General features: G+C 44.2%; 1 protein-coding gene across 2 annotated transcripts in view; it reads right to left on the minus strand.

Moving 5' to 3' along the window:
- RASA1 (RAS p21 protein activator 1) overlaps window positions 1-21090 on the minus strand; it is a 92509-nt gene that overhangs the window by 30596 nt on the left and 40823 nt on the right. For both annotated transcript variants that reach the window (XM_075837550.1, XM_075837559.1), the window contains exons 10-14: window positions 19247-19367; window positions 15593-15749; window positions 7742-7829; window positions 5167-5244; window positions 3067-3224 (exon numbers count right to left, since the gene is read on the minus strand). In XM_075837550.1, the coding sequence (XP_075693665.1) occupies window positions 3067-3224; window positions 5167-5244; window positions 7742-7829; window positions 15593-15749; window positions 19247-19367 (602 nt within the window). The remainder of the gene's footprint in view (window positions 1-3066; window positions 3225-5166; window positions 5245-7741; window positions 7830-15592; window positions 15750-19246; window positions 19368-21090) is intronic.

Genomic DNA, 21090 nt, shown 5'->3' on the forward strand with positions numbered 1-21090 from the left:
AAATGGTAACAACAACCATAAATTAATTCCTTGAGGGGTGTAGTTTCCAAAATGGGGTAACTATTGGGGGATTCCTACTGCTTTGGCACCTCAACACCTCTTCAAACCTGGCATGCTGCCTAAAATATATTCTAATAAAAAAGAGGACTCAAAATGCACTAGGTGCTTCTTTGCTTCTAGGGCTTGTGTTTTAGTCCACGAGCGCAGTAGAGTCACATGTGGGACATTTCTAAAAACTGCAGAATCTGGACAATACATATTTAGTAGTGTTTCTCTGGTAAAACCTTCTGTGTTACAGAAAAAAAAATGAATAAAATTGAAATTCAGCAAGAAAAATGAAATTTGCAAATTTCACCTCCACTTTGCTTTAATTCCTGTGAAATGCCTGAAGGGTTAAAAAACTTTCTAAATGCTGTTTTGAATACTTTGAGGGGTCTAGTTTTTAAAATGGGGTGTTTTATCAGGGTTTCTAATACATAGGCCCCACAAAGCCACTTCAGAACTGAAGAGGTACCTTAAAGAGGCTCTGTCACCAGATTTTGCAACCCCTATCTGCTATTGCAGCAGATCGGCGCTGCAATGTAGATTACAGTAACGTTTTTATTTTTAAAAAACGAGCATTTTTGGCCAAGTTATGACCATTTTCGTATTTATGCAAATGAGGCTTGCAAAAGTACAACTGGGCGTGTTGAAAAGTAAAAGTACAACTGGGCGTGTATTATGTGCGTACATCGGGGCGTGTTTACTACTTTTACTAGCTGGGCGTTGTGTATAGAAGTGTCATCCACTTCTCTTCAGAATGCCCAGCTTCTGGCAGTGCAGCACTGTGACGTCACTCACAGGTCCTGCATCGTGTCGGCACCAGAGGCTACAGATGATTCTGCAGCAGCATCGGCGTTTGCAGGTAAGTCGATGTAGCTACTTACCTGCAAATGCTGATGCTGCTGCAGAATCAAGTGTAGCCTCTGGTGCCGACACGATGCAGGACCTGTGAGTGACGTCACAGTGCTGCACTGCCAGAAGCTGGGCGTTGTGAAGAGAAGTGGATGATACTTCTATACACAACGCCCAGCTAGTAAAAGTAGTAAACACGCCCCGATGTACGCACATAATACACGCCCAGTTGTACTTTTACTTTTCAACACGCCCAGTTGTACTTTTGCAAGCCTCATTTGCATAAATACGAAAATGGTCATAACTTGGCCAAAAATGCTCGTTTTTTAAAAATAAAAACGTTACTGTAATCTACATTGCAGCGCCTATCTGCTGCAATAGCAGATAGGGGCTGCAAAATCTGGTGACAGAGCCTCTTTAAAAAAAAGGCTTTTGAAATTTTCTTAAAAATATGAGAAATTGCTGTTTATGTTCTAAGCCTTGTAACGTCCAAGAAAAATAAAAGAATGTTCAAAAAACGATGCCAATCTAAAGTAGACATATGGGAAATGTGAACTAGTAACTATTTTGGGTGGTTTAACTGTCTGTTTTACAAGCAGATGCATTTAAATTCTGAATAATGCAATTTTTTCAAAATTTTCTCAAAATTTTGAAATTTTTCACCAATAAACACTGAATATATCGACCAAATTTTACCACGAACATGAAGCCCAATGTGTCACGAGAAAACAATCTCAGAATCGCTTGGGTAGGTTTCCGACGTTATTACCACATAAAGTGAAATAAGTCAGATTTGAAAAATGGGCTCTGAGCCTTAAGGCCAAAACTAGGCTGCGTCCTTAAGGGGTTAAAATTCGAAAAATGCTAATTTTTGCACGTTTTTGGGTGTTTTTCACACAATAATTGAATTTATCGAATTTACTAGCATAAAGTACAATGTCACGAGAAAACAATCTCAGAATCACTTGGATAGGTAAAAGCATTCAAGTTATTACTAAATAAGGTAACACGTCAGATTTGAAAAAATCGGCTTTGTCCTCAAGGCCAGAACAGGCTGTCCTGAAGGAGTTAATATACGTATGTATAAGCTATAATAGCCAACAACCATACAGTGTGTTTCTATGTTGTCTGCCAAAAGCAAAGGCTCAAGCGCTTTACTGTATTATGGCTCTGTACAAGCTCTGAACTGTACGGAGCATAACACAGCACCTACAGAAGTCTATGGGGCCGTACTGCACCACCAATTTCATATTTGAGTTTTTTCTGCATGAATTGGAGGCTGTATTAGGCACACAGAGTTTGACGAGTTTTTTTATGCGGAAACTGCGCCGCAAAACTCGTCAAAAACGGTCCTAAAATGCCTCCTATTGACTTCAATGGGAGGCGGGGTGGTTTTCTCCCGTGAGCGGTAAAATCGCCTCGCGGGAGAAAGAAGAGACATGCCCTATCTTCGGGCATATACGCCTCTGACCTCCCATTGACTTCAATGGGAGGCAGAGAAAGCGTATTTCTCTGCGTTTTATGCCCGCGGCGCTCAATGGCCACGGGCGAAAAACGCAGCGAAAATCGGCGTGCAGGGAGAGGAAAATCTGCCTCAAACTTCCAAACTGAATTTTGAGGCAGAATTTCCGGCTGCAAAAAACTCTGTGTGAACATAGCCTTACGGAGCTATTCTCCTCTAGGAGCTTTCTTAATATTGTGCCATATGGAGGCACAATACGGAGACATAAAGAGCGGCTCTGTAGTATGGACGTTTTTTCGGGCCATAACATCTGCCCAATGATTTCAACGGGAAAACGGCGCTCTGTTCCGACGGAGCGTTATTTACGCAAAAAAGAAGTGCATGTCACTATTGGGCCGTTTTTAGAGCTGTTTTTCATTGACTCCATAGAAAAACAGCCGTAAAAAATGCTGCGAAATTCGCGAGTGGCTTAAAAAAATAATCTGAAAATCTGGAAATCAGGAGCGGTTTTCCCTTGAAAAGATCTCTGTATTTTCAGACGTTTTTTATTTTGTGTGTGCACATACCCTAGGGGTTACGGTTTGGAACAAGAAGCATGAATAAACAGATTTTTGCATCAGTGCTTGGGTTATGGTGTGGGCAATACCCTCTGATGCTAGTACTAGTAATTGGTGTCCGGAGACTTGACAACACCTCTAAACAGTACTTACTCAAAGAAAAACTCTTCTGACCAAACAGGATTCTGGCCCTCCCTGGCATGTGTTTTTGCTACCTGTACAATATTCAGGCAGATATTACAATACGGACTAGTGAAATGTTTGACAGGGAGCTTGTGAGCTTCTTCTATGTGCAAATGAAGACTGCTGACCTAGAAGAAGGTAGAAAAAGAAAATTAAGATAAAAAGTAGGTAAAGTTTCTAAATGTCTACTGTCCAAAAAGGGAAATTGAAACAGCAGTAAAACTGAACAATTTTGAGCAGATATTTTCTGGGTAGGTAACTTTTCAATATTTGGTACACCACTCCTATGTATACAATAGAAGGTACTGCTAGCAAAAGAGGAGAACGCTACCAATTATACGGAAAAGATCTTATACACTAGAGGTATACTACACTGATACTCAAGATGTGTTTCACTGTATTTAAGATATGTGGTGCTGTCACTTTGTATGGAGTGGCAGCGTGCAGGCTTATACAAACAGCTCACGGTTGAGGGGGCGAGGAGGAAAGAGGGGGCGAGGAGGAAAGAGGGGGCGAGGAGGAAAGAGGGGGCGAGGAGGAAAGAGGGGGCGAGGAGGAAAGAGGGGGCGAGGAGGAAAGAAGGGGCTCAGGTTTCCCATTCTACAGATCAGCTATCAAACATAAATGTGTCTGGTGGGGAAACGCTTTTAAACATTTGCTACAGTAACTGAGTACAGGCTTCTTCAAACACAACTGCAGTAGTCTGTCAAGCACCTAATCATTATGGGCCAGTTCACACTGAGTTTTTTTTACACGTTTTTATACGCAGAAACAGTGTCAAAAAACGTCCGAAAATGCCTCCCATTGATTTAATAATAATCTTTATTTATATAGCGGCAACATATTACGCAGCAGTTTAAGTTTTTTTCCCCGCGAGCCGCTTTTTCCGCTCGTGGGAAAAAAACGCCTCCGCCTCCCATTGAAATCAATGGGAGGCATTTTCGGACGTTTTTTGACGCGGTTTCTGAAAAAGAAGGGACATGCCCTATCTTCGGGCGTTTACGCCCCTGACCTCCCATTGACATGTGACAATGGGAGGCAAAGAAAGCATATTTTGCGCTCATTGACCGCGGGCGAAAAAAGCTGCAAACATCGGCCTGCAGGCAGATTTTCCTCTTGCAAAAAAATCTGTGTGAACCCAGCCTTAGGCGGGATTCACACGACCGGGTCGTTCCCGAGCCAGTGTGTCGGCCGGTAAAATCGGCCATTTTGCCCGGCCGGTTTGCATTAAGTTTTGCATCCGTGCCGGGCCGGGCAGATCCGGACAGTGACATCAGCGGCAACTCCTGAAGGGGAATCCCCATGTGTTCGGGGATTCCGCTTCAGGAGTTTCCCCTGATGTCACTGCCCAGATATGGACAGAGACATCAAGCGCTCTGTCCAGGAGCGGAATCCCCGAAAACACGGGGATTCCGCTCCTTCAAGGAGCTAAAGTGCGGCTAGCACATAGCAGAGCGGGGAGATACCTCCCCGCTCTGCTATAGCGGCGTCGCTACAGTAGTAGCAGCCGCAGCAGCAGCAGCTGCAAGCGGCACCAGCGAAGGTGTCGCCGGGCCAGGGTGCTTTTAAAACAAGCAGGGGAAGGGAGCCAGCGCAGCGCTCCCACCTGCTGTACACCCCGGCCCTGCCACACAGTGTACAGCGATGCCATTCGTCAGAATGGCATCAACTCCTCCTCCTCACATGCACTCTGCGCTGTGAGGAGGAGGAGATAGAGCGCAAGCGCCGGGAAAAGCGGCCATCACTCGGAACACATTCCGGTGATGGCCGTGTAATACCCGGCCCCATAGACTTCTATGGGAGCCGGGCGGCCGGGTACCCGGGCGAAGATAGAGCATGTCCTATTTTTTGACGGCCGGATTTCCCGGCCGTCAAAAAATCGGTCGTGTGAATAGCCCCATTAGGGGTCTATTATTCCTAATGCAGCCGGGTGCCGGCCGATTTACGAACGGCCGGCACCCGGCCGGGAAACACTGCCGTGTGAATGAGGCCTGACAGTGTAAAGTATGCGGTGAGCATTTCCTTTATGTATACAGAATTGATCACAATATTTACTATAGTAAGACAAACCTGTCTAAGCCGTTTATTAGAGGTGGTTTGCGTTGATTTTCGTAGACTGCAAAATGCCTGTAGACTTTTTATCCAGTCCTAATAAAATATGAAGAAATAGGAAAGATTGAGCATATCTGTACTCTCATATTAAATTCATGATCTACGTGTCTCATCTACATAATCACAGATACAATTTAACATGACTGCACTTTATGGATTCAGCACAGAAAACAGCATGAACCAACTGGTAGTAACACAGATGTCATATTTATTTCTGTAGCCAAGCGAGTAGCACTGGGATTGTGGGCAGTTACTGCTGTAAGAAGCAGCTGGGAGAATGGATATATTATCTGCATACTAAATTGAAATGTTACTTGACCTTAAAGCGCGAGGGAAGCTCACCTAGGTGTCTTGCACACAACTGTTGTGCCACTCTTTGTCGGCATCTAAGTGGCACCCGATAGTCTTCCCTGACCCATTCACTTTCGCGGGTGAATCGGGTCCGTGAAAAAAAGGTCCGAGCCTCTGATTCGAGGAAAGATAGAACATGTCCTATCTTTCCTCGGATCACTGACGGGACTCGGACGGCACACACGGTCGTGTGCATGAGGCGTTATAGGTGAAGTTGGTAAAAGGAGTTTAAAAAGAGCTATTCACTGAGAGTATGGCGCAAAGCAATAATACAAGAAAATAAGTACTCCTATTGTATTAATCACATAGAAGCCACAAAAAAGATACAACTAAGGTGGCATTGGTCTCCATTGAAACTAAATAAGATGTATCCAAAATATCTGGGCATGTGCTGGAGAAAATGCAATGTAAAAGCGAATCAAACATATGTGGTGGGGAGGGGGACTGCCCCACAGTTCTACATTTTTGAAAAGAGATATTCGGCTTAATATCACAGATTTGTATCCGAGACAAATCTCAGATACCGGAGTTGGCGATATTAAATATGTCTTATGAAAATATATCCCTTTAGAATGTAGATGGATAACTAATCAGATTCTAATAGCGGCAAGATCACTCATAGCATCCAATTGGAAAGAAGACAAAATTATGAATATTCCAATGGTAATTGGTAAAGTGAACCAGTGCTATACTTATGAAATGTGCTTAGCAGAAATTGGAATACTAAATATGCAACAAACAACTAGAAAATGGGCTAGATGGCTATCTTTGAGGGATTAAAACTATGGATTATAAAATAATGAGAAAAATGTTTTACTATGTACAAGAGAGAGAGACGCAGAGAGAGAGAGAGAGAGAGAGAGAGAGAGAGAGAGAGAGACGCAGAGAGAGAGAGAGAGAGAGAGACGCAGAGAGAGAGAGAGAGAGAGAGACGCAGAGAGAGAGAGAGAGAGACGCAGAGAGAGAGAGAGACGCAGAGAGAGCGAGAGAGAGAGACGCAGAGAGAGAGAGAGAGAGACGCAGAGAGAGCGAGAGAGAGACGCAGAGAGAGCGAGAGAGACGCAGAGAGAGCGAGAGAGACGCAGAGAGAGCGAGAGAGAGAGACGCAGAGAGCGAGAGAGAGAGACGCAGAGAGAGCGAGAGAGAGAGACGCAGAGAGAGCGAGAGAGAGAGACGCAGAGAGAGCGAGAGAGAGAGACGCAGAGAGAGCGAGAGAGAGAGACGCAGAGAGAGCGAGAGAGAGAGACGCAGAGAGAGCGAGAGAGAGAGACGCAGAGAGAGCGAGAGAGAGAGACGCAGAGAGAGCGAGAGAGAGAGACGCAGAGAGAGCGAGAGAGAGAGACGCAGAGAGAGCGAGAGAGAGAGACGCAGAGAGAGCGAGAGAGAGAGACGCAGAGAGAGCGAGAGAGAGAGACGCAGAGAGAGCGAGAGAGAGAGACGCAGAGAGAGCGAGAGAGAGAGACGCAGAGAGAGCGAGAGAGAGAGACGCAGAGAGAGCGAGAGAGAGAGACGCAGAGAGAGCGAGAGAGAGAGACGCAGAGAGAGCGAGAGAGAGAGACGCAGAGAGAGCGAGAGAGAGAGACGCAGAGAGAGCGAGAGAGAGAGACGCAGAGAGAGCGAGAGAGAGAGACGCAGAGAGAGCGAGAGAGAGAGACGCAGAGAGAGCGAGAGAGAGAGACGCAGAGAGAGCGAGAGAGAGAGACGCAGAGAGAGCGAGAGAGAGAGACGCAGAGAGAGCGAGAGAGAGAGACGCAGAGAGAGCGAGAGAGAGAGACGCAGAGAGAGCGAGAGAGAGAGACGCAGAGAGAGCGAGAGAGAGAGACGCAGAGAGAGCGAGAGAGAGACGCAGAGAGAGCGAGAGAGAGACGCAGAGAGAGCGAGAGAGAGACGCAGAGAGAGCGAGAGAGAGACGCAGAGAGAGCGAGAGAGAGACGCAGAGAGAGAGACGCAGAGAGAGAGACGCAGAGAGAGAGACGCAGAGAGAGAGACGCAGAGAGAGAGACGCAGAGAGAGAGAAAGAGAATTAATGGTCTGCTGTCTTTAAATATTAACTTCAAGATGAGTAAAACTTGCTTGCATTAGAGAATTAAGAAATATAAAAATAAAAAAAAAGAGCACACATACCTCATTACTTTCTTGTGTTTACATTACATATACACACATGTGAATTATATAAAATTACCTCTGCTTGTTCTGGAGTTTCTCCAGCAAAGTAGAATATATAATGCTCTTCACTAAAGTGCTGAACTACAATTTGGAAACAGTTTGGCCTGAAAGAAAAATATTGTACTAAAGATTACTTTACCCAAAAAAGGCTATTTACAAACATACAGGACGTGCACGTTGGACAACTATCGGCTATTATGGTCAGAGGCACTTCAAAAATCATGTAGCATTACAATCCCAAACCAGAGAGAACCCCCTCACCCCTCTAATACGGAGGATTCCGTCTTTACTTTCTATCTAAATCCTGAGATGTATGGCACGAGATGTAAAATAAGCGTGAAAAAAAAAAAATTGTACCTCGAATGATGCTTTTGACAGATGGTCAAATTTTCCATTTCTGATGTGCAGTTCTTTAAACGATAATAATTTTGTAACCGCATTGAATATCCTATTTTTACAGGACAGACGGACGAACGCATATGGTGCCCGCAGGATGAGCGGGGCCCATGCCGCCAGTCGGCACGGGCACCCCATGCCCGGAGGCTCCGCTAACAGCCGCTATGGCTGCTACAGCGGTAGCAACACCACATTCAATAGTGTCTGCGTCCTTAGGATGAGGATACTATTGAACACTATGACAGAGCAGGGAGGCATCTCCGTAGCCACACAGCTCACCGTGCTGGTCCCACTTTCTGAATGCTGGAGCAAGGAGCAGACAGCTCCGTGCTCCAGCATTCATTCTGCTGTGAGCGGCTCAGCGCAGGCACGATGTAGGGACGTCATTGCCTGTCTGCGCCGAGTCAAAGCACAGACTGGAGAAGGATCCTTCACCCGTCGTGGGAACGGGGATAGGTAAGTAATTTTTGTTATTTTTAGGCACTATGGGGCATTATACTGGGTAGGGAAGGGAGCTGATATGGTGGCAGCTATAGAAGCATTTTACTATATGGGACGGCATTATACTGTGGGGACAGCTATGGGGGGCAATATACTGTGGGGACAGCTATGGGGGAGCATTATACTGTGGGGAAAGCTATGGGGGAGCATTATACTGTGGGGACAGCTATGGGGGGCATTATACTGTGGGGACAGCTATGGGGGAGCATTATACTGTGGGGAAAGCTATGGGGGAGCATTATACTGTGGGGACAGCTATGGGGGGCATTATACTGTGGGGACAGCTACGGGGGGGCATTCTACTGTGGGGACAGCTACGGGGGGCATTCTACTGTGGGGACAGCTACGGGGGGCATTATACTGTGGGGACAGCTATGGGGGGCATTATACTGTGGGGACAGCTATGGGGGGGCATTATACTGTATGAGGGCATTATACTGTGTGGGACAGCTATGAGGCATTATACTGTGGGGGTCGCTATGGAGAGCATTATACTGTGTGGGGGTAGCGATGTGGGCATTATGCTGTATGGGGGAATTGTTTTTGCATTTTACTGCATTGGGAATTTGTTTTGGCAATTTACTGCACGGGAGAATTTGTTTGGGCATTTTACTGCACGGGGCATCTGTGTGGGCATTATACTGTATGGTGGCAGCTACTGCAGCATTATACCGTGTGGGCTCAACCAGGTGTGTATGAGCTAGGATTGGGTGGGATTAGAGGCGTGGCTTAAAAAATATATATATATATTGCTGCTGAGCGCCACATCGATTGTCCCTCCTTGTGATACTTGAAAGTATATCAGTCTACAAGGAGGGCTGTATAGCACTGTATGGGGAGGCTGTATAGAACTGTCTACAGGGGGGGCGCATAGCACTATTTACAGAGGGGGCACTATCTACAAGGCCAGGCTGTGTGTGGCACCCAGGGGAGGGGGGCCCAGTGTTTCCTAGTTGTACGTACATACATGTGTATATGACACACACACACACACCTTTAACAGTAAGGGTATGTTCACACAGCCTATTATCGGAAGCAGAATGCCTCCAAACATCTGCCCATTGATAGCAGAAAGCAGTTTTCTCATTGCAATGACGGGCTGTGTTTTTTTTTTAAAAACGGCCTCGTAAAAAAACGGCCGTGAAAAAGTGCAGGTCACTTCTTGGGACGTTTTTGGAGCAGTTTTTCATAGACTATTGAAAACAGCTCCTAAAACGGGCGTAAAAAAAAGCAGCGAAAATCGCGAGTGGCTTAAAAAACTTCTGAAAATCAGGAGCGGTTCTCCATTGAAACCAGCTCCGTATTTTCAGATGTTTTTTGCTAAGCGTGTGAACATACCCATAGTCTTCTTCACTCTCCAGGAGAGAAGAAGAAGACTAAAGAGTTCAAACAAAACTTTTAGTACCTTATCTGCCGAGATAACGGGCACACTGGCTCCGTTATCTCTGGGCAGAAGCCAAGGGAGAGAGAAGGGGGGGTGGGGTGCCGACACACACGGTAGGAGAGAGAAAATTGCAGACTGCTTCATTGTGAGATGAGCTGCACTTTTAACTTTAGTTTCATACAAAAAAACACGTTTGTTTTTTAAACTAAGTCAAAAAGGTGTCGGTACTTGTAAAGAGAGCGGACACAGATTAGTGCAGAGCCGCTGACGCTGAAGCCGCTTCTGCACTCAAACCCCTGATGCATGCTGCAAACGTCTATATATGTGCTAACTGCATGGCAGTCGTGAAGGGTTTAAAAAACATGAGTCTATGTGCGACCTCGGCCATCCGTTACCATTAGACTCCCATGTTAAAAAAAAAAAAAAATCTACTTTTTTTTTACTTGATGGCGTGAGATTGTATTGACATCATGAATAAGTGAACGCAAAAAAAAGAAAAAAAAAAAAAAGTAAGAGTGGACACATCTTTACCTCTATATGAAAAGTATATGGCAAGGGAGGACAACACACAGTCATGGTCCAAACACACTGATAGAATGTATAGGGAAACATTAAATATGCACCAAATTGTACATATTTAAACCATTTGTTCTCCAATGTGGACTGTAAGGCCCCATGCACATTACCGTAGAATTCATCCGTAATTACAGACCCATTCACTTCTATTACCCACGGACAGCTCCCCATATATTTACAGGAAGGAGGTGTCCGTGCTGTAGGAAGACTCCGCAAAAGATAGGACACGTCCTATTTTTTGCTTTTTACGGACAGTGCTCTCATTCTTTATATGGGCGCACGGCCTATAAATGCCGGCCGTGCCTGTAATCACGGGCACGGTTAAGCGCAGGGGGCCTAAAACAAAGCTGTTATGACCTACTGATCTGGCGTAATCTACTGTAGAGCTCTGGTGCAGCTGGTTTTAAGCCCTTAAGGCCCCATGCATACTGCCATAATTTTGATGTGCAATTACGGACCGTAATTGCGGATCAAAGTACAGACCCATTCATTTCTATTGCCCACGGACACCTTCGCGTATATTTACGGGAAGGTGTCTAAGCCATAGAAATGACAAGCAAAAAATAGGACATGTCCTATTTTTTCATTTTATGTACCGTGCTCCAATACTTTATAATGGGAGCACGGCCCACAAATGCAGGTGACTGTTCGGGGCCGGCCGCGCCTGTAATTACTGGTCGTGATTACAGGCAAGGTCGGTGTGCAGGGGGGATAGAAAACATTAAAGGGGTTGTCCGTTTCAGCAAATAATTATTTATTTTTAAATAAAATTTTACAATATACTTATGGTATTAACTCCCAACGTGTGGCATCACAGACAGGGGGAGGCGTGTGGCATCACAGACAGGGGGAGGCGTGTGGCATCACAGACAGGGGGAGGCGTGTGGCATCACAGACAGGGGGAGGCGTGTGGCATCACAGACAGGGGGAGGCGTGTGGCATCACAGACAGGGGGAGGCGTGTGGCATCACAGACAGGGGGAGGCGTGTGGCATCACAGACAGGGGGAGGCGTGTGGCATCACAGACAGGGGGAGGCGTGTGGCATCACAGACAGGGGGAGGCGTGTGGCATCACAGACAGGGGGAGGCGTGTGGCATCACAGACAGGGGGAGGCGTGTGGCATCACAGACAGGGGGAGGCGTGTGGCATCACAGACAGGGAGGCGTGTGGCATCACAGACAGGGAGGCGTGTGGCATCACAGACAGGGAGGCGTGTGGCATCACAGACAGGGAGGCGTGTGGCATCACAGACAGGGAGGCGTGTGGCATCACAGACAGGGAGGCGTGTGGCATCACAGACAGGGAGGCGTGTGGCATCACAGACAGGGAGGCGTGTGGCATCACAGACAGGGAGGCGTGTGGCATCACAGACAGGGAGGCGTGTGGCATCACAGACAGGGAGGCTGTAAATAGTGTCTAGGTGAACATCTGACCTTCCTTTGGGTGTTTTCAGGGGGCTGGGACAAAAAAAAGCCTGACCAATGAAATTCATCAGTTTTTTTAAAGGCCATGAAAAACTGATGCAAAACGGATGTCAAACGGCCATTAAAAACGGACTGGAAATTGATTAAAATTTAGGGACACACTGATGCAAAATGGCCATGAAAAGTTGATTAGTTTTTAATGGACATTTTTTTCACTGTCGTGTGAATATAGCCTAAGATTTTCTCTATGGTCATGTGATGGACACAGGTGCTGGGATCATTAGAAGACATAGCTCTGATATACATACTGTAACGAGCCGTGCTATAACCTATATATATTTACTCAGCCAATATATCATACTCAAGAAATCAGATGCCTATATCCATTAAACCAAAAATAAATCTTGATACATTATTAATTCAAACATAATTTTATTAATCATGATATTAAATACACAAATACAAAAATAGAAATACAAAAATAACCCCCCTCCCAAGTATATACTATAGACAGTTAAAAATATATAAAATAAACCAGGTGCAATGTAATGAAAACATAGGGTAGTATGTAACGAGCCGTGCACCTGTGTGTCCATCATAACAGAGATTTATACACAAGACGACGACCATTAACCTCTGTTCGTGCACCACGACGTACTATAGCGACGTACTATAGCGTCATGGTGCGAGGGGGGGTGATGTTCGGAGGAGGCTCACCCGCTGAACCTGCTCTGTACGTGTCAGCTGTGTTTTACATCTGACACCCGGGACTAACGGCCAGGAACAGCGATCGTGCTGTTCCTGGCCATTTAACTCCTGAGATGCTGTGATCAAGCACAATCGAACTATCTAAGACATTAGGAAGAGGGGGTGCCCCACTCTGACAGCGCATGGGGCCCCCCCATGATGCGATCGGGGGGGGTGCCGTTGGTTGTCATGGCAGTCCAGGGGCCTAATGAAGGCCCCCAGGACTGCATTCCCTTCATCTACTAAGCCATGCCTGTGGCAGGGGTTAACAGGAACCCGTAAAACCGACAATTTACTGCAATACATTGTATTGTACCAGAAAAAAAACAAAAAACTTTCCCCCCATTTTTCTCTTAATGTAAAAAAAAAATTGGTATCGCAGCGTTCGTAAAAGTCAGATTTCTATAGCATTATTTACCATGCATGGTGAACGCCGTAAAAAAATTAATATATAGAACGCTAGAATTGCTGTTTTTTGGTCACTTCATATACCACAAAAAAGGAAATAAAAAGTGATCAAAAAGTCTCATGTAGCACAAAGTGGTACCAATCGAAACTATAGCTCAATCGACGAAAAAATAAACAAAAGTTATGGCTCTCAGAACGTGGCGACAAAACACAAATTTTATTTTTAACAATTAGTTTCTTCCTTGTAAGGCCAGATTCACACTAGCGTTGCGCATCTCGGCCCTGAAAAACGGCCATTTTTCAGGTCCGAGGTGCATCCGTGCTCTGCGCTGCGGGACGCGTTATCACGCATCTCCCATAGACTAGAGTCTATGGAGGGATGCGTGAAGCGTGAAAAAATAGGACATGTCCTATTTTCTTATGGACCCTTCACACGGTACGTTGAAACAACGGCCCCATTGAATTACATAGGTCGGTATGACGGCCGTTGTTTTAACGGCCATCACACGGACGTATAACACGTTTGTGTAAATTAGGCATAAAAGTTGTAAAACAAAAAAAATACTATAGAAAATTTGGTATCGCCGTAATCATATTGACCAGTAGACGTGAACATGCCATTTTTAACGTATCATGAAAGCTGTAAAAACGAAGCCTCTCAAAATATTGAGAAACTACAACTTGTCCCGCAAAGAGCAAGCCCTCATATGGCTATAATCGACAAAAAAAATTATAAATATGGCTTTTGGAAGGTGGGGAGGAAAAAAATGAAAATGAAAATCCCAAAAATGGCTGCGTCCTGAAAGAGTTAATGTTCCCATTGAATAACAACAAGCAAAGATCTTGAAAGCCATGAAAAGTGGATACAGAAAATATATTGGAAAATGGTTTAACTTGCAATTATACAAAAAAAAAAAAACAAAAAAAAAAAAACACTAAGGCCCTGTTCACACAGAGTTTTTTGACGCGTTTTTTTGCCGCGGAAACCGCTCTGCAAAACTAGTCAAAAATCGCCCGAAAATGCCTCCCATTGACTTCAATGGGAGGCGGACAATTTTTTTTTACCGCAAGCAGAAAAAACGCGTCGCGGTAAAAAGAAGCGACATGACCTATCTTGAGGCGGTTTTCGCCTCCAAAACCCCATTTCAATCAGTCAGAAACAGGACAAAAAACGACTCGCCGAGAGTTTTGACGAGTTTTCGTCAAACCACTGTGCAAAAAACGTCTGGAGCAGTTTTTGCAGGAGGAATTTTCCTCCTGCAAAAAACTCAGTGTGAACGCAGCCTTAGTTCACACTGAGTTTTTTGCAGGCAGAAAATTATGCCAGGAAAAATCAGCTCAGTTTTTTTTTTTAAGTGGTTTTGCACCACATGCGTTATTTGCCTGCGATTTTTTACGCAATGTTTTGCCGCTGTTTTTTTAGCTATCTCTTCAATAGAAAGATTAAATAACTGCGTGCGTCTTTTGAAGAAAAACGCGTAAAAAACGTGAGTAAATTTTGGCCATTTTTTTGCTGCGGTTTCCGCGGGAAAAAACTGTGTGAGTAGAGCCATAATTTGAAAAAAACCGGGCAACCTCTTTAAAGAGGCTCTGTCACCAGATTTTGCAACCCCTATCTGATATTGCAGCAGATCGGCGCTGCAATGTAGATTACAGTAACGTTTTTATTTTTAAAAAACGAGCATTTTGGGCCAAGTTATGCCCATTTTTGTATTTATGCAAATGAGGCTTGCAAAAGTACAACTGGGCGTGTTTAAAGTAAAAGTCCAAGTGGGCCACATCGGCACCAGAGGCTACAGTTGATTCTGCAGCAGCATCAGCGTTTGCAGGTAAGTAGCTACATCGATTTACCGATGCTGCTGCAGAATAATCTGTAGCCTCTGGTGCCGATGTGTCCTCGCTCGTCTGACACGATGCATGACCTGTGAGTGACGTCACAGCGTTATCTCTCGAGAACACGGCTGTGTCTGCACTGCCAGAAGCTGGGCGTTGTGAAGAGAAGTGGATGATACTTCTCATCAGAACGCCCAGCTAGTAAAAGTAGTAAACACGCCCCGATGTACGCACATAATACACGCCCAGTTGGACTTTTACTTTTCAACACGCCCACTTGGACTTTTGCAAGCCTCATTTGCATAAATACAAAAATTGCCATAACTTGGCCAAAAATGCTCGTTTTTAAAAATAAAAACGTTACTGTAATCTACATTGCAGCGCCTATCTGCTGCAATAGCAGATCGGGGTTGCAAAATCTGGTGACAGAGCCTCTTTAAGCAAGACTCCTAAATGACTTCTGCTCGTATGGCAGCTTTAATCCGAGGCAATTACCAATAAAATAAAAAAAATGAAGTGTAAATTGCACCCAATTAAATTTTTGCAACAGGATAGAAAGAGGAGAACAAAAAAACACATTTGGTTGGAACCTCTCACCTGCCAAACAGACTGTCATGGACTACATAGACAGAACACACACTCAAATCAATTAATCCTTTGGGCTTTGTTGCACGCTTTTCACTTTCAAAAAAAATAAGCTGGGCATCATTACCCTCTAAGATAAAATACAGGTTCTTCCACCGTTTTCCTTTACCTACAAAGAAGAAACATACACGGTACGTTAGCTATGACTAGAGGTCTTCTCACAGCAATGTCAAAGTTTCCTAGAAGAGAAATCTTCCAACAGTTAATTTACACCGCATTCAAAATGATTTTCCTAAATAGTCGATGCAAATGACAGTCAGTATAATCTTCAAGCCATCAACTGTTGGAGTATAATGCAAATTTTATTGAACAAATCTCCTAATGAGAACAGATTTTTTTTTTTTAGAAGTAAAAAACTCAAAATGCACGGTTTCAAATTATTATGCACAACAGAGATCAAAACATTTTAAAGTTTCTGCTTGAATATCTTTGCAGGATGTCAGAATAGCCTCCCAGAGCTTCTGTTTTGATGTGAACTGCCTCCCACCCTCAGATATTTTGCTTGAGGATGCTCCAAAGGTTCTCAATAGGGTTGAGGTCAGGGGAACATGGGGGCCACACCATGAGTTTCTCTCCTTTTATGTCCATAGCAGCCAATGACACAGAAGTATTCTTTGCAGCATGAGATGGTGCATTGTCATGCATGAAGATAATTTTGCTACGGAAGGCACAGTTCTTCTTTTTGTACCACGGAAAGTGGTCAGTCATAAACTCTACGTACTTTGCAGAGGTTATGTTCACAAAGTCAGGGACCCTAAAGGGGCATACCACTCTCTCCCCATGATTCCAGCCCAAAACATGACTCCGCCACCTCCTTGCTGACGTTGCAGCCTTGTTGGGACATGATGGCCATTCACCAACCATCCACTACTTCATCCATCTGGAACTTCCAGGGTTGCACGGCACTCATCAGTAAACAACACGATTTGAAAATTAGTCTTCATGTATTTCTGAGCCCACTGCAACCGTTTCTGCTTGTGAGCATTGTTTAGGGGTGGCCGAATAATAGCTTTATGCACACTTGCAAACCCCTGGAGGATCCTACACCTTGAGGTTCGCGGGACTCCAGAGGCACCAGCGGCTTCAAATACCGGTTTGCTGCTTTGCAATGGCATTTTAGCAGCTGCTCTCCTAATCCTATTAATTTGTCTGGCAGAAACCTTCCTCATTATGCCTTTATCTGAACGAACCGGTCTGTGCTCTGAATCAGCCACAAATCTTTTCACAGTACGATGATCATGCTTACGTTTTCTTGAAATATCCAATGTTTTCATACCTTGTCCAAGGTATTGCACTATTTCACGCTTTTCGGCAGCAGAGAGATCCTTTTTCTTTCCCATATTGCTTAAAACCTGTGGCCTGCTTAATAATGTTGGACATCCTTCTTAAGTAGTTTTCCTTTGACTGGGCACACCTGGCAAACTAATTATGACAGGTGTCTGAGATTGATTACAATGATCCAAAGAGCCCTAAGGGTAGGTGCACACGTAGTGACCAAAAACGTCTGAAAATCCAGAGCTGTTTTCAAGTGAAAACAGACCCTGCTTTTCAGACGTTTTTTGACCAACTCGCATTTTTCGCGGTGTTTTTCGCGCCGTTTTCGCGGCGTTTTTTACGTCCGTTTTTGGAGCTGTTTTCATTGGAGTCTATGAGAAAACAGCTCCAAAAACGTCCAAAGAAGTGTCCTGCACTTCTTTTGACGAGGCTGTAATTTTAGGTGTCGTCTTTTGACAGCTGTCAAACGATGACGCGTAAATTACAGGTCGTCGGCACAGTACGTCGGCAAACCCATTCAAATGAATGGGCAGATGTTTGCCGACGTATTGGAGCCGTATTTTCAGGCGTAAATCGAGGCATAATACGCCTCGTTTACGCCTGAAAATAGGTCGTGTGAACCCAGCCTAAGACACAATACCATCCATGAGTTTAATTAAAAAACTAATAATTAAATGTTTATGACACTTAAATCCAATGTGCATAATAATTTGGAACACGGTGAATTTTCCCCGTCTGACACAGCACTCAGTTACTTCTAAGCGGACTAAACGTGTCAGGGGCCAGGTAACAATCGCTATTCTAAGTGCTCATTATTGCTCAGGAGAAAGTTACATTATGTTCTAAATACAGAGTAATGTAAATGAATTGGCACCTTGCCACACTGCCTGCACCACAGCACTGGTTCAGGGCTGGATCAATGCGTCACTGACATTTGGCGCCAGACATCGGTCTGTGTGTGGCCTTGGAGATTAGAGAACCAATCACTGCCGTCACTTTCAGACCGGCTTTGAAAATATAAGAGCTGAAATGAGATTAGTTGCTATGAGCGACACTTCCAGTTCTTGTCTGCACTAGCTTTCATAACTGAGGCACAAGAATGTCACACCTGGCAATGAAGTAACATAAGAGATCAATGTAGCAGTTCTAAAAACCAGTTCTATCAAATTACTGCTCTCTTTTTTTTCAAGTGCAATTACAGCAGGGAAGAAGTGACAGCCAGCAATAACACTTGGCTTACCGCATGGTACCTCAAGGAGGCACTATATTCTCCTCTAGAAGCAATGCTTCGAAGGAAAAAAACCTGCATAACATAATAGCATGCGATGGGGAACGCGTAATTTTTTCATTGTTAAAAATCTGGACTCACACAAAGTACAAGCCTATAGCGAGCTAGAGGTGTTCACAGAACCGTACAATATAGATCTGTAAAGGTAAGTTCACACGTAGCGTAAATACTGCAGATTTTCTGCAACGGAATTTATTACGAAAAATCTGCTGCTACTATATTATGCTGCCAAAGTGGATAAGAATTTAACAAATCTCCTCCCCAAACTGCGTAAATGCGGAGCAGAAAAAAAAACGCTCAGAAATTGACTCGCGGCGCGGTTTTTAAATCCGCAGCAGGTCACTCGTATATGCGTAAACGCTGCTTGTTTGTTGCAGGTTGAATTTAGTAGGGAAGTATAACCTGCAAATAGGAGATAGTGTGTTTTGCAGCGGAAAAGCAAAAATCGCTGCAAAAAACGTAACGGAGGAAAAAAAAAATAAAGAAAACTTATACTTACCCAAAATTCTGTGTTTCTTCGTCCAGGCCGGCCTCCTGGGACGAAACGTCATCCCAGGAGTTCAGGTTGCACGACAGCGGAGGGACGCTTTCCCATGGTTATGCAAGTATGAATCTCTTTTTTTTTTTGTGCCATTTTCTGCAGTGGACATTTTAGATCGGAAAACCACCACAATTTGGTGCGATTTTTACGCCATAATTCACTGCGGCACACAGGGCGGAAACACTGTGCTTTTACTCAGCATATCCGCCCTGTGTGAACATACCCTAATACATACGTATGGATCACCGATATAGCACTCCGTGGTTTATAAAAAAAAAAAACAGCTTGGTATGTGAACAATGTGAATCGGACCTAATGTTCCTAGATTAGAAAACTGACAGAAGTGGTTTCAAACGGAATAGGAAATATAAAAAAGGAAGAACTTCTACTTGTCATTCCAACTAGATCTAAAGCAGACTCCCCTATGGTAGAGGAAAGCCGGGTTAGAAATCTGACAATACTACACATTATCCATAAGTGTACATCTGTCCAATATACTCACTCTTCTTTAGAAGATAGCCTTTTTTCACAATGTTTTTGTAAAAGGCATCCTTTGTTTTTCGCCTGATTGTGTTGTATATTTCCTTCCCATCCACAAGATCATTCAGTACTTGTTCTTGATGCTGTGGAAGAAATGTAAAAAGTAAATCAAAAGGGATTGTTATTCAAAAGTGCTATAAAAAGGTAACAATTACAATAAATTTTTTCAATTCTCAACCTTATTCACCTATGGAGCGATGTTTCAGCTCCCATTCCAGTCATTCTCAAGCAAGAAAAAAAAATAAATTATAAACTTCTCTTATTAATAACTATCTGCCCTTTAATCACTGGACACCGAAACGGCCCCCGATTTTAGTCAATAAGGAATTTATTTACATATGTTGGTCTGGGTGCTAACATGGATAGCCAGCCTCTATTCTTCTCTATCGGCATCTTTAAAAGCAAATGGTCATTCTTCGCCCACTTTTCCCTAACCAAATGGCACACACCAAGTCTATTCCATATCCCTTCATTTGTCTAGACCCGTTTAGGTGCCATATTCGTGCCACTACGGACATTGTTGTTTTTCAGATAAGGTGGCAGCTTATATCAAAGATCACCTTTTCTTTCGCTCCCCCCCCCATTGATTTCCCTACCTCACCTAATAGTGGAGGTGCCCGAGTAATAAATGGCCAACACTCGGAGGCGCTCCATGTTACTCTCCCACAGTCCATGGTCATTGTGCTTGCTGAATCCTTCCCCTTCCACTGATCCTGGGACTTGCGAAACTAACGGAAGCCTCCTCACTTGGCTTGGATTGTGCTCCCCATTAAAAGAGAACTTGTCACATTAAAAAAAAACGCAGTTGAATCTGTAGGCAGCATGTTACAGAACAAATGGAGCTGAACAGATTGATATATAGTTTTGTGAGAAAAGATTCCGTAAAACCTGTAATTTATTTAAACATCTGGTCATTCTGGGTTCAGGAGTCTAGTGGGCGGTCCTACTCATTGATTGACAGCTACCTCTAATCTCTCATACAGGGAGGGCTGTCAATCACTGCGTAGGACCGCCCACTAGACTCAAGCACAGAATGAGCAGAGGTTTAAATTAATAAATTACAAGTTATACTGAATCTTTTCCCATAAAACTTAAATCTGCTCAGCTCATTTCCCTGTACTGGATTTTTCAACATAAAAATTGCCTTTCAGATGAACTTTTCCCCCAGGTTCCCCTATCTCTTCCTCTAAATCCATATCTCTCGACCATTTTTTTATTTTTTAGGGCATTGCTATCCATCTTGACTAAATTTATATGGGCTAGGAAGCTCCTTCACATAGTGTGCACTACCCTCTAATTCCCTAAACATAATGGAGGTACTTGCCACCTGGACTTGTGGCCTAGCCTCACACTTCTCACTTATGGAAAACATTGAATAGGTGCAGACATAGGCAGGTTAAGCAATAAATAACCATAGAACATCCCTTCCCACTCCAGGCGACACAATGGCTTGGCGAACAAACTCTTCTGAGACTACTCCAGTATAGGACCAACTTCAAAAAGGTGGCCTCTACGGTCTCTCAGAATGGACGTTTTCCTCTCCCCAGTTATATCCCATCCTGGGCAAGCCTTCACCCCCCCCCCCCTCCCCTGGCATGGAAAATGATCGATTTAGAAGTTGGGAGTCTGGTAACAAATTCCAGGCCTAGCCTTTTGTGTGTGATGGGAATGGAATACCCACTCAGATCCTATTAACTACTACAGATCTCTATTTTCTTACAAATTGTGAAATAGAGTAGAGTAACCAGGAAGTATTCTATCACTCGCCCTTAAACTCCCTTCAAGCAACATTGAGCTGCATCGGGG

The sequence above is a fragment of the Rhinoderma darwinii genome, chromosome 1 (genome assembly GCF_050947455.1).
Source record: "Rhinoderma darwinii isolate aRhiDar2 chromosome 1, aRhiDar2.hap1, whole genome shotgun sequence".
NCBI lineage: Eukaryota > Metazoa > Chordata > Amphibia > Anura > Rhinodermatidae > Rhinoderma > Rhinoderma darwinii.